This window comes from Corvus cornix, chromosome Z (genome assembly GCF_000738735.6).
Source record: "Corvus cornix cornix isolate S_Up_H32 chromosome Z, ASM73873v5, whole genome shotgun sequence".
In the NCBI taxonomy this organism is placed as follows: domain Eukaryota; kingdom Metazoa; phylum Chordata; class Aves; order Passeriformes; family Corvidae; genus Corvus; species Corvus cornix.
Genome location: NC_046357.1, coordinates 58,963,088 through 58,979,855, shown reverse-complemented (window position 1 = coordinate 58,979,855; position 16,768 = coordinate 58,963,088). Strand labels below are relative to the sequence as shown.

Below are 16,768 nucleotides of genomic sequence, written 5' to 3'. Positions count from 1 at the left end.
GTCCAGGTAGACACAGCCTTCCCTTCATCCACCAGGTGGGTCATCTGGTTATAAAAGGAGATCAGGTTGGTCAGGCAGGACCTGCATCTCCGAAATCCATGCTGGCTGTCCCTGTTGTGTGCCACTCCAAGCTCCCATGCACTCCCAGCCTCCTCACCACTGCTGTAGTACAGAAAGCAGAAAAGGCCTTGGCTCTGTGTAAGCTCTGCTCAGCAGTTACAAAAACATCTCTGTATTATCGACCCTGTGTTCAGCACAAATCCAAAATACAGCCCCATACCAGCAACTGTGAAAAAAGTTAACTCTACCCCAGCCAAAACCAGCACAATCTCATTCACTTCAAAATGAAAAAAGGAACAGAAAAATGTGCTATACTGAACATTATACAAAGATAATAATGTCACATTACAAGCAGAATAAAATATTACTCTGTTACAGTCCAGACATTTTAGGGATACTTTTTCCGCAACACGTGACATTTTTTAAGTTTTCCTCTCACTACTGTTTCAAATTTCTTTTATGAAAAAAAGAGGAAATGTTCTGAATTCCAGCAACAGTTTGTGTCTCTTGAGCTTGGTGCTGAACTACTCATGAAACTGTTCCAATTCAGAGGGGATATACTGTCCATAAGCAAGTTATTAGCAACTTTAAGTAGATTCTTCTAATAAACTACTTGGAACCACAAAAGAAAAAAAGCATAAGAATATGACCTGAAAACCCCCAGATACACTGGAATACTATTACAATGACAGTCCCCAGGATGTACACAGACAAGAACATTATTAATTTAAAATGTCAAAACAGTTTACAGCTTAAGCCACTTTCCTTTTTTCCACCCTCTACAGATTAATTTAAAAGGGAGCATAACTACTAGCCCAAAACAAATGAAAAGTCACTGTGTTAGTATTTCAAAGTTATTTAAACATGAGTAATGAGTTAGACAATGACATCTATCTCTCCACAGCAGGCCTCAGTGTAAGAGTATTCCTGAAAAGCTAATACATAGCTAAAGTTAAACATTAACTTGGTACATGTTGCCTGTCTTTGTATTTGCAGAAGATTTAGTAAGTTTTTAACAATCACCCCAGGCGCAATGATTTACCAACTCTTCTCTTGGAAGGGGATTCAGGAGCTAGAAATGGGAGAACTGCAGAAAAAAAATTACCTGTAATCCACCACTGCCTTCCACATTTTATATTACATATTTAGGACTGAGTCCCACATCACTTTATTAGCATCAGCTGCACTGAAATGTTCAAGCAACACTTAACTACCATGAATAGGGATTGAAGCACTTAGTTTTTGAACTTCTAAAAGTAGAAGTTTTGTTGGCTTTTTTTACGACACAGCCAAAATAATCAGCCTTATCTGATAAACAACATTGCATTGCCAGCAAATTGGTTTTGTTCAGCTACTTTTTTTATCAGTGGAAGTCTCACTACAGTTACTGAAAATATTTGTAATTATTAGTGGGAATAAAGCAAAATTTCAAGTAATAAAGACCACAAAAATGTGAAACTAGCAATAACAATTTAATTTTAAGATAATCATATTAAGATGCAAATCTGACACAAACTAAAGGAATAAAAATAAGGTACTCTAAAAAATGCAGGGTATACAGAGAGAATGCTATTTGGAGTATAAGTATCAAGAAAACAAGATGCATTACAATTAAGAGAACATTTTCCCAGGACATAAATACCTTAGCAAACAAGTAACCCTTAACATTTACAGAAGCTTAAACAGAAGAAGAATCTTTTAGAGGCATTTGTTTCCATAAACTTAAATAAAAACCACCCTGTATGTGAACTACAGTACCAACAGGTAAAGCAGCAAGAAGCTACCATCTGCAGTACTCTTCTTGAGCAACATTTATGCAAGCATCTGCTAGAGTATTTACTGCCAAGCTAATGATGACAAAACAGTTTTTAAATGGATTGCTCTCAGTTGGTTCTTGTCTTCTGCAGGAAGATTGTTACGTCAAATAGTCATAATACACTGTCAAAATCTGATACTGTAAAGATTCAGAATGTTTCTATACTTCCTGAAGTAGCTTGTTCCCTTTGTAGCAATGAATGGGTTCAAAAACACTCGATTTTGAACTGTTTACGTTCTACCATGTCAAAAAGAATAACTATCTTTTTGTCAGTTTTGAACAGCCACAACATGACTTCTTAATGGCAAATAACAGTTGAACCTCACTAGAATCAATTCCATGGTTCCATTTTCTTGGCTAGAAGGCTCTGGGTATTTTTGAACACTGCTCTACTTTAACTTCGCCAATCCGTTGAAAAGCCCAAGAACAGAGGTCATTTTAAAGCTTTTTAGCTGATAGGATCCCTCTTCTTCTCCCTCCATGTATCAAGGGGACTATGTGCAGACACACTGTGCTTCTTCCACACATGTGGCACTGAGCTATGTGCTGATGTGTACTGCCATGCCTGCTTAGCATAAAATAAACTCAAATCCAGCCCTTTGAGGGCTGGAACCCACTGTCTCTCTGGAAGACTTTCTCCCAGACAACATCAAAAGCTGCACTAAAACTACACTACCAAAGGTCACAGTTTACAGGTCACAGAGATACCATTAAATCATCACTTCATGTTCATGTCTTGCATAGCTTTACATTGCCAAAATGCACTTGATGTCCTCTTGCCTGGTTTTACTATATATCAAAGATCCAAAACATTTGAAAAACTGTCACCACCACATAACTACTCTTTTTTTAGACTCAAATGACCCAGACACCTTTTATTACTATAGCAAAAGTCTGTTCCTGGCATCCTTCTTTTTGCTGTGTGTTTTAATTTTAAACTACGCTTCATATTAGAAGTATGTCACTAGGACAAGGATACCATCATCTGTAATTCTGCAATATTTAAAAATCATGCTTTAAGAAAAAGGAAATTGTTAAGGAACAGGTTCTTTGTTGTTGTTTTCTGTCAGTCATCAGACATCCAAACACTGGAAGTCCTGTCATAGTCTACTGCTACTTCTGTCTCAGTGAACTGGAAAGAGTCATCCTTTACCACAGTAGAGACACTTCTTCTCTGCCTAGCTCTGTAAAATACCAGTACAAACCCCGTATCTCTTATTTTCTTCAACTATTTAATCTTTCACCAACATGTGTCCATTCCTCTTGTGATTCAACATCTTGTCTCTATAAGGTGTCATATTCTTTCAATAAGCTTTAAGCAGAAAATGCAAATCCTCTCTGTGGGAAACAAGAAACATCCCTACCACGTTTGTCTAAGGAAACACCAGTGAACTACAGTTCTTAGGACCTATTTAATGTTCCTCCAAAGAGAGGGCAATCTCCTATGTCTGAAAAGTTTGCAGGATTGCTTATCTCCTCATGAACATTTTTCTAATGGTTTGTCCTTGAAATATCTATTATAAGGCTGCATTTGATGTTTTTATATGCAAAGCTAGCAATTGCAAAGATTTGAAATGTCTAACAGGAACTACTTTCACATTAAGACTAGCATACATTGATGTGTATTTATTACATCTGAGCAAACATACAGAAAACTCAGATACTACTTTTGCTATCTGGAAATATATATTCAAATAAATTTCTTCATATTTTGAAAGCATCGGACTCCTCACCACTAAGCTTGTAATTTGAAAAGAAAAATGGCTTTTGCATCTTATCCCTCTCATCCACCACTCATATACAAGCCAACAGTAATACTTCAGTTTTCTGCCTAGAGCTGTGCCAAAATTTAGTTTGGATCCTTTCTCAAGGGACAACATTATCTGCTATAACTTTTATCAGTTATTTGCACAGACATAAAGCTGCAACACAAGTCATCAGAAGGTGAGATACTTGTAGGAGTACTATTTACCTGCCACAGAGCAGTGGGTTGCACTCGTTCTCACGGCAAAAGCCCACCAAGAGCATCACGACATGAAGCAAAATAACTTGTTGCAAAATACTACTGAGATATTCTGTTAGGTCTACATTTTTCATTCTATATCGTTTAGTGAAGGATGGCTGAAGGTAATACAATCCACTGACACATACAGGAAATGTTCAAAAAAGCAAAAGGAAATAGCTTTTTAGTTCTGCTGGATTTTCTCATACAAGGGACTAGTCTTAAATCTCACAAGTGAGAGACTTCTGTATGATTTGGTTTTAAAGAAATAAAAACGGAAGTGCACGATCTTCAAGAACACTTTCCGCATCAAGTCTGAAACTAAGGAATTCTCATGAACATGTATTATTCTGAGGGACTACTGACATGCACGAAACTGCACACACACCTCAATCCCACAGTAGGCTAGAGCTGGCACATATCTTTCAGTATCTTGCTGGACAGGTACAGAACTCAGCCTCTGCAGGGCCATCAGGCAAGCCTCATGAAACTGATATTTTATTCTTTTGCCTATGGGCATGCTAGGCATACCTCTCACCCGGAGAGTAATTCAGAAATGCAGAATCAAATGGAGTAACCCGTCTCACAGTTGAACATTTCTTGCTGCTAACATATTAAAGCATATTAAACCCTTGACAAGGGATCACAGTATTTTGAAATGGCCCATCACATCCAGTTTATGAACCAAAAAGGATTTTTAAACCTTTTTTGTTAGTTTAAAGTAATACTGGCAAGATACAAGATCACGTGATCAGTATTTTTTCTAATGCAAACAGAAAAATTGTTGCAAACTCTTTTACCATTTTACCTAAAACCCAGTCTTCAACACCACTTATAACTACACAACAGAAGAATGGCTAAAAGCCATAAGAAAAATGCTGTAAGCCATACAGCTAGGAATTTGGAATTTTTTGCAATTTATATAAATCATTTCCTATCCTAGACTATTACCATTATTACAGAAAGTCTGAAAACTTCAGCCATCTGGTCAGTACAGCAAATGGTAACTTATTTTACCCATGTATTAAATCCACTAGTCATACCTCCATAGCAAATTCTACATTCATTATGCACACATCCCTTTTTATGAGAAGCACGAATTTTAGGTAAATAAAATATTTATGGTAAGCACTGAAAAAAAATTTCTTGCCAATGCAAGGCAGACTTTATTCCTCTGAAGGCTCACTGTCTTCACTGTTTCAAAACTTCACGAATGGATGAGATCGTCTGTATGGTAAATATTCATTTAAAAACCCAACTGGCAGCCAAACTATGCAGTGCTGTGCTAGACAAATTTGCAGAAATTAGCAGAAATTACTTCCTGAAGTAGATTGTAGGTAGGTAGTAGATAGTATGCAGGAATTACTTTAAAATTATAAAATTTAAAATTAAATTAAATTATAATTTTAAAATTTATACTAAAATGCATTCAACATCAGCCAACTTTTCAAAATAAATAAATAAAAATAATCAAAAAAACCCACCAGAAAACACACAACTGATGAACATCCTTTAAATGGTTATTTAGTTTAAAATACATTAGGTTACATAGTCCAGTGTTCGGGTAAAACCATCAGGGTAACACACTTATTTTTCACTTATTCCTCCCTTAGGACTTCCTCACACTGTATTTTAAATCTTATTCTATAGCAGAGAGACAAAGAGCACTGTTTCTACTCAAGCCCTTCCTGAGTACTAGCTTTCATTTGAATTTTCGGAGACATCTACCAACCCACAGAGCTGGTAACAGCAGCACATGATGCAAACACCATGGTAGAAAGCAATGCAGATCCGTGTGGCTGCATCTTCCTCCTAACACTACCTGACTATGAGACTGCAGCATTTAGCTGGCTATTTGTAAATCTGTATCAGTGAATTTCTGGATCACTGCTGCAATACCAAGGGATCTGCCTATACGATCCTTTGAATGATCAAGCCAACTCACCACTAGGGCATTTTCCTTTCCTTTAATGGTACTGGGGTTTTTGTTTCAATTTTTGGGGGGTTTTGTTTATTGTTGGGTTTGGTTTGTTGCTTGAGATTTTTAAAATTAAATTACTTCTCCTCCCTCATCTTACAGCTGTGGCAGAAAAGATGATGCAGAGCAAAAAGAAACAGTAGCTGATATTACACATTTGTATACATAAAGAGAAAGCACTGAAAACAGTTTTTCAAAAGGAACAGCTGCGGAAAAGGAGTTGGAGCTCTCAGAAAAACAGAGGCAGTGAGAAGGGAAGAGATAACTGAGGGAGGAAAAAAAGAGGTAGTTGCTCCTATTGAAAACCAACCATTATTAAAATAACATGCATAAAAATGAGCTGAGAATGGCTTTACATTTTTTATCCATACCTTAGCATTGTCAAAAAAAAGGTCAAACTGATAGCTTTTCATAGACTACTGGAATTTCACTAAGAGAGGATTTTAATTGATCCATTATTACACATTAACAGGTATAATGTTACATTATAGGCAAGGACAAGCATAGCAGATAAAGCTCTGTCTTACAGATCAGAAGCTGGGGACAGGGGAAAACTGCTAGTATTTTAGGAAAAGTGTTTGCCCCCTCTTTCTTTTCATAGCTGGAAGTTTCAGTTTTAGCTCTTCTAAACTAAACAGATTTACCTACAGATGACAATGTTCTATTTTAGGAGTTATTACTACTCACAGCAGTAGAAATATTAGTAATGCTGTCTTACAAATGAAATGCATTAAAAGACCATCAAACAAACAAAAATTTTTTATACAAACAAAAATTCCTGCTTAGAAGTCTCATCTGATCTTGAAATTTAGATGTCAGATCACCATGTGTCAGGAGACCAATAATGTTTACTTACTTTACATTCTTCATGTAAGTTTTGTTTGCGATCTCCGATTTATGACGGCATGCACTGGATTGCCTCCTAGTCAGAAAGCAGCCCAGCATCCCCAGTGCTGCCTCATGGCAATCTAATATTTGACTACAAGAAAGCGATCAAGAGATTTAGCTTCCAAATATTTCAGTGACTGAGGGAAATAAGGGAACGAGATAAGGGAACTTTCCTAGTGGGCTGTCTTATTTAAAACATGGATTTTGCTTATCTACATATCTATTATCAATGCAGCACCTGAACAATCACAAGAAAATACTGACTGGAGTATGCCCACATACTACTCTACAGATACAACAAAACAACAGATTAAGCACAAGGGAAGAAAATCTAGGCAAAGGTGACCATCTGCTTGAATCTCAGGTGCCACAGAAAATAGTGTCAAGATGAAGCTCATCTTGCTGGCTCACCATCAACCGACCATTGCCAACAGAGTCTGCTCCTCTGAAAACAACACAGGCTACATTCCCAGCCACTTTACTGTCTTACTTGTACTTAAACACCAGCCCCCCCCCCCGCCTTCCCCCCCCCCGAAAAAAAAACCAAACCCACAAGCATGGCCAAATGTTTCAGTTTTTGACTGATCATTATTCAGATTCAGTAAGCCAATAATCAATTTATTTCCAGTCAGGTATTTTTATCATTTGAGAAACATCAGTAGCTTAATCTGACACCAAGTTCTTAAATTCAACAGCAAATTGCACTGCACATGGACAGAAAGGGAGACCCAAATTTCCCATAAGGACTCAACCATATTGTGAAAGCAAGCCATGCCAACTACTTAGGTTACTATTCACCCACCTGAATAGGCATACACAGTTCATCTGATCACTAAAATGATTACAGAATAATCCTATTTAAGCATATCAAGCCACTCCAGCATGAATTTGACACAGCAAAATATATGTAAGCCTAAAAACTGTCAGCAAAACAGTCAGATCCCAGGCATTTAAAACTGACCACAGTCTGACTGAAGAGGCAGAAAAATCAAGTGTCAGTATTGGTTTGCAGGTAGAAGAAAAAACTAATTTACACTATCCTGTTCAACACTGATGGGAATACACAGCAGTATAAAAGGTTATCAGATTTAATCAACAGAACTCAGTGGTTAGACAGCATTTTTAAAAGTAAGTTTGAACACGAGATCTTTGCAGGTAAACTGAGAATTTACTATGTTTGAATACTCCTTATCAGACTAATAGTTTGTATTAAATAATCCAGCTGAGGTCAATGCATGCAATATGGTGTACAAAAATGTATCAAAAAGGATAGATAGCAATACTGCCAAAGCTTAATTTACACGATGTTGATCCAGACAAATAGATTTCCACCAAAAAAAAAAATATAATTTTGATCTGTTCAACAGTTCTGCTAGAAAGTAGGTCTAAGTAAGGCATGCTGACAAGAAAATAGGTTGAGAAAGAACCTCCCTGAAGAGCTAGCATATATAAATAATAATGACAGCTTACTGGCAGTTCTACATGAAATGAATAAAAAATTCACTTATCTTGCTATGGAAAAAAAAGAAAAAATAAATCATGCTGCAAGTAGGACACCAGATCAGGCCAGATGTTTATGGGACTAACACTGCGTCACACAAATACTGGACCAGATCCAAAGAGACAATTACGACAATGATCCTAGCAAGACACTTTTCCTAAACTTCAAACCAATTTACTTGAATTTATTACGCAGTGAACTTAGAGCCCATGCTGGAGGTATTCTGATATAACTAACGTCTCTAAAAGCACACTGCATTATACTTAACATTTAATACTTTGAAAGCACAGCACTGCATCCTATGAAATAAATTATTTATGTTTAAGTAAAAAATTATATAACCTCAAATGGTTAAATCAGCACAGCTACCAGGAGCAGAAGACATAGTCTATAAATGGAGAAAGTAACTGTAAGTCTGATACTGTCCTTAAATTACCACATTTTAAAGAACGGCATCCCAAAATACACACCTTGCGGTGTTCTACAACCTACAGTATCTGAGCTGATTAAGCACTGACATCAGCAGTGAAGCTTCTGCTCTCTAAAAGCATTGTTCACCACTGCAAAGTGCAGTGGAGAAACAATTATTTCATAATCCCCATTGTGAGTATATCGTTTTTCCTTTGTCTTCAAGGAAATATATATTAAAAAAAACAATGCTGTAGTTTGACATACCTGCCAAAGCAAATTTTCACAGACAAAATCTCATTAATCTTACTACCACATTCATGATTTCAAGGACTATTAGGCAGAGAAAATATACTTACAGGATTAATTCAGTCAACTTCAGGTAAGTAAATATAGTCCTTGTGTAAAAATAAGTGCTGCTTCTTTCACTCTATCTTTTTTCACTGTGCGCACACACAAACAAACAAAAAAAAAAAGCAGAAAGACAAAGAAAAACATCAAGAGAAAACTGATTCTGTTTTATTTCTCAATATCCATGAGTTTTCATTAATGAGTTATCAAGCAAAAAGACTAAAAGTTTCCATGCCAGCAGCTGGAAACACAGGCACTCTCCATAGCCGAATTCAAAAGAAATGTCAGTGAGAGTGGCAGCAGCTACAGTCAATGCTGGAAGCTGATGCCTCTGCAGGAAGAGGATGCTGGGAGATTCTCCCAATCTGTGCTGCAGCCTAATTCTAATCCATCACTCCTAACTGCAAGGGGAAAATGGAGACGAGAGGAACACAAAGTAATTTATATTTAAAGACAAAAAAGGAGTCACCTTAGCATTTCCTGAATATAAAAAAAAAAGAAGCCACCACTAAAGTCAGACAGAAAAGTATGCTAATGAAACTGCAGTAAAGTATATTAAAGCAACTGCAGAAAAACTAGATCAAATACATGGGAGTTGATAGCAAGGAACACTGAAGAAAAGTAACTAGCTCATGACTGATTTTATTTGACAGTACTCAAACTTATTATCACCTTTTTTTTAATTAACCCTTCGACCTTTTTTTTCCCCAGAAATCCAAATTTTTAGTTTGAGTTCCACAACCAAAACGAATCACTAGCACAGAGAGCTGTTCATAAACAATTCTCTTCCTGAATATCAGCTGCAATAGAAGAAAGCAGGAGTCAAAAGCCAAACAGCTACAACATAGATAGTTTCATCCCCTTGGTCTAATCTCTCTAGATGAGATATGATGAAAGCTCAGTACAGGGGAGCTAAGCAGCAGAAAATTAAACTATGTCCTCCACTATTACCTTCAAAAAGTACTCTTTAAAGCTATACCAACTGAACTAATAGTACCTATTTCTGGCTATGTTTACTGTTACAGACTGAGATTTACTCCCAAAAATGTCTCAAACAAATTTTTAAAGCAAAATGCAGGAAACCACAGCTGTGCATTTACTTATTTCAGGTGCATGCTAAGAAGTATCAGCAGTAAGACTTCAAACCAATTTATTTAAACAACTTACTTTTGTTAAAATGCTCTTGTAACATACTGGGAAATAATTGCACAGTATTTCCCAAAACACCTGAGGAAACCAAGAGCTATGATCAGATAAAAAAAAGGTTTTGTAAACCTTGTAAACCTTTCGAAGAGATGATATTGACAGCTGTAATTTACGGACAACAGCACCTTTAAAATCAGGATATTCTAACTTTTCCATAAAACTTAACCCAGTAGTGTTAAAGACCAAGGAGTTCAGAGATATATGTCCAAGTTCTCCACCACGTCATTTGAAGCAGTGCTCATATGTATTGTCAGTTAATATACTAACAATATTAGGGGTAGGGAAAGTCAAAGTGCCAGGATTTCTGAGACCTTGCCTATACATGAAGGGTAGACAAGTTTCAGTCAAGGTTGCCCAGTCACATAGAAGTCAACTCAATTTCCCAAAAAACATAGAGTGTTCTGTGTTAACATAGCATCAGTTCCAGAAAGTCCACACTTGACGGACTATTTTCCAGAAAAAGCTGAGTGAGTCAGAAGCACATTTCCACAAAGCTGACCAAAGCATGCTTTTTGTCTGCAAATATTAACCCACGCTCAAAATTTTTTCCCTGGATTGTCTTATAGGAAAATAAACTAGTAGACATTCACTACACCTTCCACTCAGACTGATTCCCAAAATGCTCTGCGATGGCTTTTAATCATCACAGATGGAGAAGGGAACGGATGGACATGACACAACCAAACCAAACTACCAAAACAACACTATTAAAAATCAGGATTTTTTTTTTTTTGATGGCTTAAAGTAAAGGAACAGGCAAATCTGGGTTTCAATCTGTTTTCCTTAAAAACTTCTCAACATCTGACCAAGTCACAGCCAGCAATTTATTCTTTTTCTTAATCGATGAGTTGAGTTCCGTTTTCTTACCTAAATCACTTATGTCTTAATGGTTGTACCACCAATCCAAAAGTCTACAACACTTTCCAAGTCTCAGAAGTTATTCAGAGAAGGCAATTCTTGAGCTGCAGGACTACAAATAGTGTTAAGCAGTCTTTATTAAAGCACAGAAGAAATATTACTTTCCTGAAATACGTTTAAAGAAAGAACATACAGATGTGATCATGCATTCCAGCATAATATCAAGATTCCAGTATGATAATTAAATAAATTCCAGAAGTCTCCAGAAAGCCTCACCCCAAAAATATTATGTGAGTTTAACGCCATGTTGTTAATTAATTTGTAATGAAAGAACAAGCCACAGAGCAGCAAACAAGTATTTAGGCTCAATTAAGACAGATTTCTTTTGGTAAACGTGGGATAACAGAAAAACAGGCTGTGGTATCTTTCTGTTCAGCAAAGGCTTGCAAGAGAATGACAGGGTGTGGAAAACATGCAGAGTTTTGGGCAGTTCTGTGTACAATGTCCCTGAAATTATTTGTTTGGCTTTGGGTTTTTGTCTATCTCCTCTCCTCGCTTTCTAAGGAGCTATGAACACAAGTGGAATTGCACATTTCAAAGTGAACTGAAGATACCAATAAAAACAATAGCACAATGTGGCCTTAAGTCTTCTACTCAAATACAAACACAGAAATCTTACAGCACAGGCAAAAGGTGTAGTTGCAATAAACATGTATTAGGAATGACATAATTACTGCCCAACCAAAACCTTTCAAGGTTTAAAAATTTATAACCTTAGAAGTGTTTGGAGTGGGGAAAGATTAGAGAGAGAAGCCTGATGTATCACTAAGGCTGTTCCAAATCTTGAAACTGACAATATAAAGCAGCTACTGTGCCATATTTTTATATTTATGCACCTATGAAAATATTATCTGCTAGAGACAAAAACTGCCTTTACTGGAAATTTTTTCCACTGACCTTGTGGGTCAAACATAAGAAATTAAAATTTGGTCATTAAAATTGTCACTGCTGCTTCTCACCATCTCAAGACAATGTCAGAATGTGAATTTAAATTTATAAAGACAGGAACAGCTCCTAAAAGTTGTTGGCTCCCTGAATTAAAATTTGAATTTAGAGCCATTTCCTGAACTGTTCAATTTCATTCACTGACAAAACACTCAAATGTTCAGGTATAACTGAAATCTTAACTACACTTCTGAGATTACAAGGATAACCTGATCTAACTTCCTTAAACACTTCTGGCCCTTAATCTATCACCCCAGTAATACCACACAGAGCTGCTTTGGTAGGATCAAGGATTAACAGTATACAGCTTTGGGCAGGCAAAGAAAATGCAAAAGAGAATCGATGAAGTATGCCTCCTTTTGCTGAAATTGATAAGACAAAAAAATCCAAGGAGTTCCATTCTTGACCAAAAATTATCTGTCTGCTTCGCTTACAGAATGCAAGCTCCCACTTTTTCAATACTTCATGTTTTAAACGTGTTTAAATGAGATCTCACGATCTTTCCACTGATGCCATAACTCACGGTCCGGTGTCTGAAATTTCTATATAAATAGCACAACATGAAGACTTCCTCTGCATATGAACTGCTTGCAGCAGTCAGACAGACTTCGTTTCTTCCCAAAGACAACTACAAAGCATCGTCTACAAACATAACCACACAGCTACCATAATACAGTTGCTCTAAATGCTGCTACTCATTTGTATAAGCCTCTGATATTGTGGTAGTAAATAAAGGCACTATCTTTGCCTTTACCTCACAGAGAAAGACTGCACAGCAATCTAAGGAAGATTGCATGGACAAACATAACAACTTGATGGCTACTTATTCCTTTCATGTACAGATGACATTTTAAGGAATAGTAAGTAAAATGAGATGGGCAGAAGTGCCAACAGAATTAATACCTCATACATGTTCTAAACAATTGAGAACTTCAGAGGATAAAATACATACAGAAATCAAAATAGCAGTGGCAAGGTCAGTACATGCTAAGCATAATACAGTGATGGTTAAACACTTTTGAGAACTCAAACCACTTTCAATCTAGTTGTAAAGCCAAAGACTAGACAACTTAGAAAATTACACTCTGGCAACAGGAAACATTAATATCTGCATTCTACAAAGAGATTTTCAGAATAACTTCAGGAAAAATCAGGTAACAGAAATATATTGAAAAAAATTCACAGAAGTAGAGAATTATCTTGTTCAGTAAGAATAAAATTAAAGTTGCAGTTTTTCCACAGTAAAGTTTAGGTCTTGATGAGGCATTTTTAGCAATAATTAAATAAAAGAATAAACCACACACAAATCTGTTTCACCCATATATGTTTTTGAACCTGTAGATGCTTGGCAGGCATTAGGTAACGTTGTGAAACATATCCACCCAGCCCAAAACTTGGAAGCAGACACTCTAGTGGAAAAACGGTAAAAAGAAGCCAACCACGACAAAACTTCTTGGCAGAGGCTTCGATTTCCACAACAGAAATCACAGTTTGTCTCCAGTTACTCAGTTCCTTTTACAACAGAATATGCCAATCAAACTAGTTCTGAGTTAACGCAAACAGGAATTTACTTCAACATTTATTCCACCTATTCTCTTTGGAAGGTTGAAGATGCTGTATCAAGTGTTATTATCAAACCAGTACTTTGAAAACTCAGTTACTTCCGTTGGCAGAGAAGATATTAAATGCTAGTGCTTGTTTTAAGTAAAATGGCAGAGTGACCTACTGTAATAGCCCTTCTTCAGCTTTAGCACCAGTGAACAAAATTTACAGTAAACAACTCTATTTAAAGGTTCCTTCATGTTTCTACAAAGCAAGTATTTTGTGATCATTGCGTGTTTTGGATTGCTGTTTATATCTACAGTAGCTACCATGAGTAGAAGATGACCGAGGAGTCTAGACAGAGAATCTAACACATTTAAACCTCTGGAGCAAAGACTGATTTCCTCCCGGGCCTGTCCTCAGATATGACAGCCAGCACATGACATCTAGGAAAGGATTTTACCATATTAAGATAACTCTTTGCCCTTTCGACATCTAACCTGCACAATATATTTAAAGAATATAAGTAAGCAATATAAGTAAGCAATACATTTAAAGAATAAAGCCAGTTAAATTCAAGCTGGATTAGCAAAACCATTCGCTGGCATCTACTGGTGCATACTCCATACATATTTCACACTAAGGATTGCACAGTGACTTATGAAATACTATGAAGATCTGGTTGTTACAGAGTCTTTCCCAATTCTCTAAACCAACATGATGATCTGACAGAATCTGAACCAAAACTGATCTCAAAAGTAAACATGATTCTTTGTTTACACAATTCTGTATTTAAAAAAAGTCCATTTTAGATAAATTCAACTGGATATAACTAACGGAAATAATGCCAAGCATATCATCACAGAGCTCTAACAATGCCACCTTCCTACCTAAAATAAGGGAGAATGAAACACTGACACATAAAAATGTTGAAAGTGAATGTTATCAACACCAAAATCAAAAATAGATACAGCTTCCCAGAAACTTAAACCTCTGGTCATTCATTGTTCCAATATAGTGATGGAAAAACTACCATCAATTCTAGATAGAGAAAGGTCAGGAACAACCAGTATGGCACTAGATTTATGAAAGGCTTTACACCTCAGGCAAACAACTAGCATCATTTGAAAACTAGAATCAAAGGACTTCAAGAAAGATAAGACTGAAGACTTCCACAAAATGTTCCAAGACCCTTTTCAGTTCCTTAGGGACATTTTTTTAAAACAGCTATATCTTCTGAAGAATTTGAGAAAGGAGAGTTTAACCCAGTGAAGAATCCTGCCCAGTTACAAAAGAACATACACATTCGCTACGTTTAATGTGATGTTTGCGTCCCATTAATATTCTCTCTGTCACCCTGCATTGACTGTTCTACATAATGGTTATTGCAGATGGAAGCAATACCAGCCAGAATAAACTGACATCCTAACTTCTTTTACAAAAAGTGTCTCAATAAGACAGCTATGAACACAGCAGAGACACTCAGGACAAACAAATCAAAGCTCTGCATGCCAGAAATAAACAACCATGCCCAGCTCAGACATCAACAAAAAAACAGCAAAACCATTTTCTCACAGAAGGAATGTGTGTTGGATAAATATTTTCATACAGTATTTCAAAGTCACTCTCTTCCCTGTCCCAGGGGAAACAGCGGCCAAAGAGAGAAGCTACCTGATCATACAAAAACTGCTAAGCAGTCAAAGGAAGAAAAAGCAATCATTAACATGAAGAATTCTCAACCTGAACATATCGGGTTCTTATTGTTTCATGACACTCAGAAAGAAACGTTCAATTTTTCTCGTTCTACACAAATCAGACCTACAAACGTTCTACACAGATCAGACCTTACTACTCCAGGTAAGATACAAATAGAGGGTCTGGCAAATCTGTAAAATACAATTTGCCAAGACCATGGATGTTTTGGCCATGAAGTTCAGTCCACAGCTACTTCTGGGTCTAGAAGTGTATTCGCAATCTGACGATATCAGCTGAAGTCCCCTTCTCACATGCTTCATGGCACAAAAATGCAATAAAATCCTAGAGAAAAACTAAAACCATTTATGAACAGCATAACGTGTTTTCATCACACTTTGAGAAAGGTGTGGCTTCAGCATGAGATCTAACACCAGAGAAATGACTGTATCTCACTTCATTAGGGGAAAACATCTGTGCAGCAGTACATTATAAGACACAGCAATTTCCATTTGAAAATCTTGCTTAGATGGTCTTGCATAATGTGTGATCCAAAGTTTTCCTAATAATGTTAAGTGACTATTTTTTCACCGCACAAAAATGTCTAGAGCTGTCAGTCTGTAACTAAGCTACTAAATGTTCTATTTTTAATTCCTTACAATTGTCACAGTTGTTGACAAATACTTCATCACTAATATCAACTTAATTACACTTCCGTTTCTCAACTCTTGAGGACTTCAACTGCTCTGAAAGATGTGAATGTAGTCAGTGCATAAAAAATGATGTTTCCCTGGAATGATGTGCATACAGTATTTGATTTCTGTATAAGTAGTTTTAACAAACACACATTTTAAAACACTCTACTTACACGGGGATGTTTTCATAGGCATCTTCAAAATTTTCCTGCAGAAGAAAAAAAAGAAGTTTCAATCTAATGTGCATGTGTTTTGTAAAACAGCAGAAATTTACCATTACCAGATAGCACTTACTTCTGCAACATACAGTAATTACCAGAATATTCACAGCCTACTGACTATTTGTTAAGCTTTCAGTGCAAATCATTATACAGAGAGATTTCCTATGGGCCTATTACATCAGACTACAGCTAAATTAAACCAAAGATCTTTTCCTTTTCAGACTCTAAACTTCTGCCATGTAAATCACAGAAGGCAATACAGGCTTATGTCTCAGGAGTTTGTGCAGCACATCTGATGTATTCAGGATGCACTAGCTGAACAGTATATCTACACATGAAACAAAAAGTGTTCTGTGCATATACCTGATATGCAGCTTAGCCAGAGTGTATACAAGAGATGCATGGGATACATGAGAGACAGTGTGCACATACAGCCAGCTCACACATTAATATTTTGTGAACAGCTTAGTCCAGAAATCTAAAAGTTGTTTCTTTCCAACTAGATTCAAAGCTCTTTCAATCTAGGTTCAAAGTTCAAATTGAAA

General features: G+C 36.5%; 1 protein-coding gene across 3 annotated transcripts in view; it reads right to left on the bottom strand.

Annotated features, from left to right (window-relative positions):
- The window catches only part of TTC39B (tetratricopeptide repeat domain 39B), a 76,266-nt gene that overhangs the window by 35,543 nt on the left and 23,955 nt on the right, over positions 1-16,768 (bottom strand). For 2 of the 3 annotated variants that reach the window (XM_039566834.1, XM_010392967.4), the window contains exon 2: positions 16,176-16,210. In XM_039566834.1, the coding sequence (XP_039422768.1) occupies positions 16,176-16,210 (35 nt within the window). Of the gene's footprint in view, positions 1-9,012; positions 9,296-16,175; positions 16,211-16,768 lie in introns of those variants that run through there. The other variant, XM_010392968.4, reaches the window with a different exon arrangement.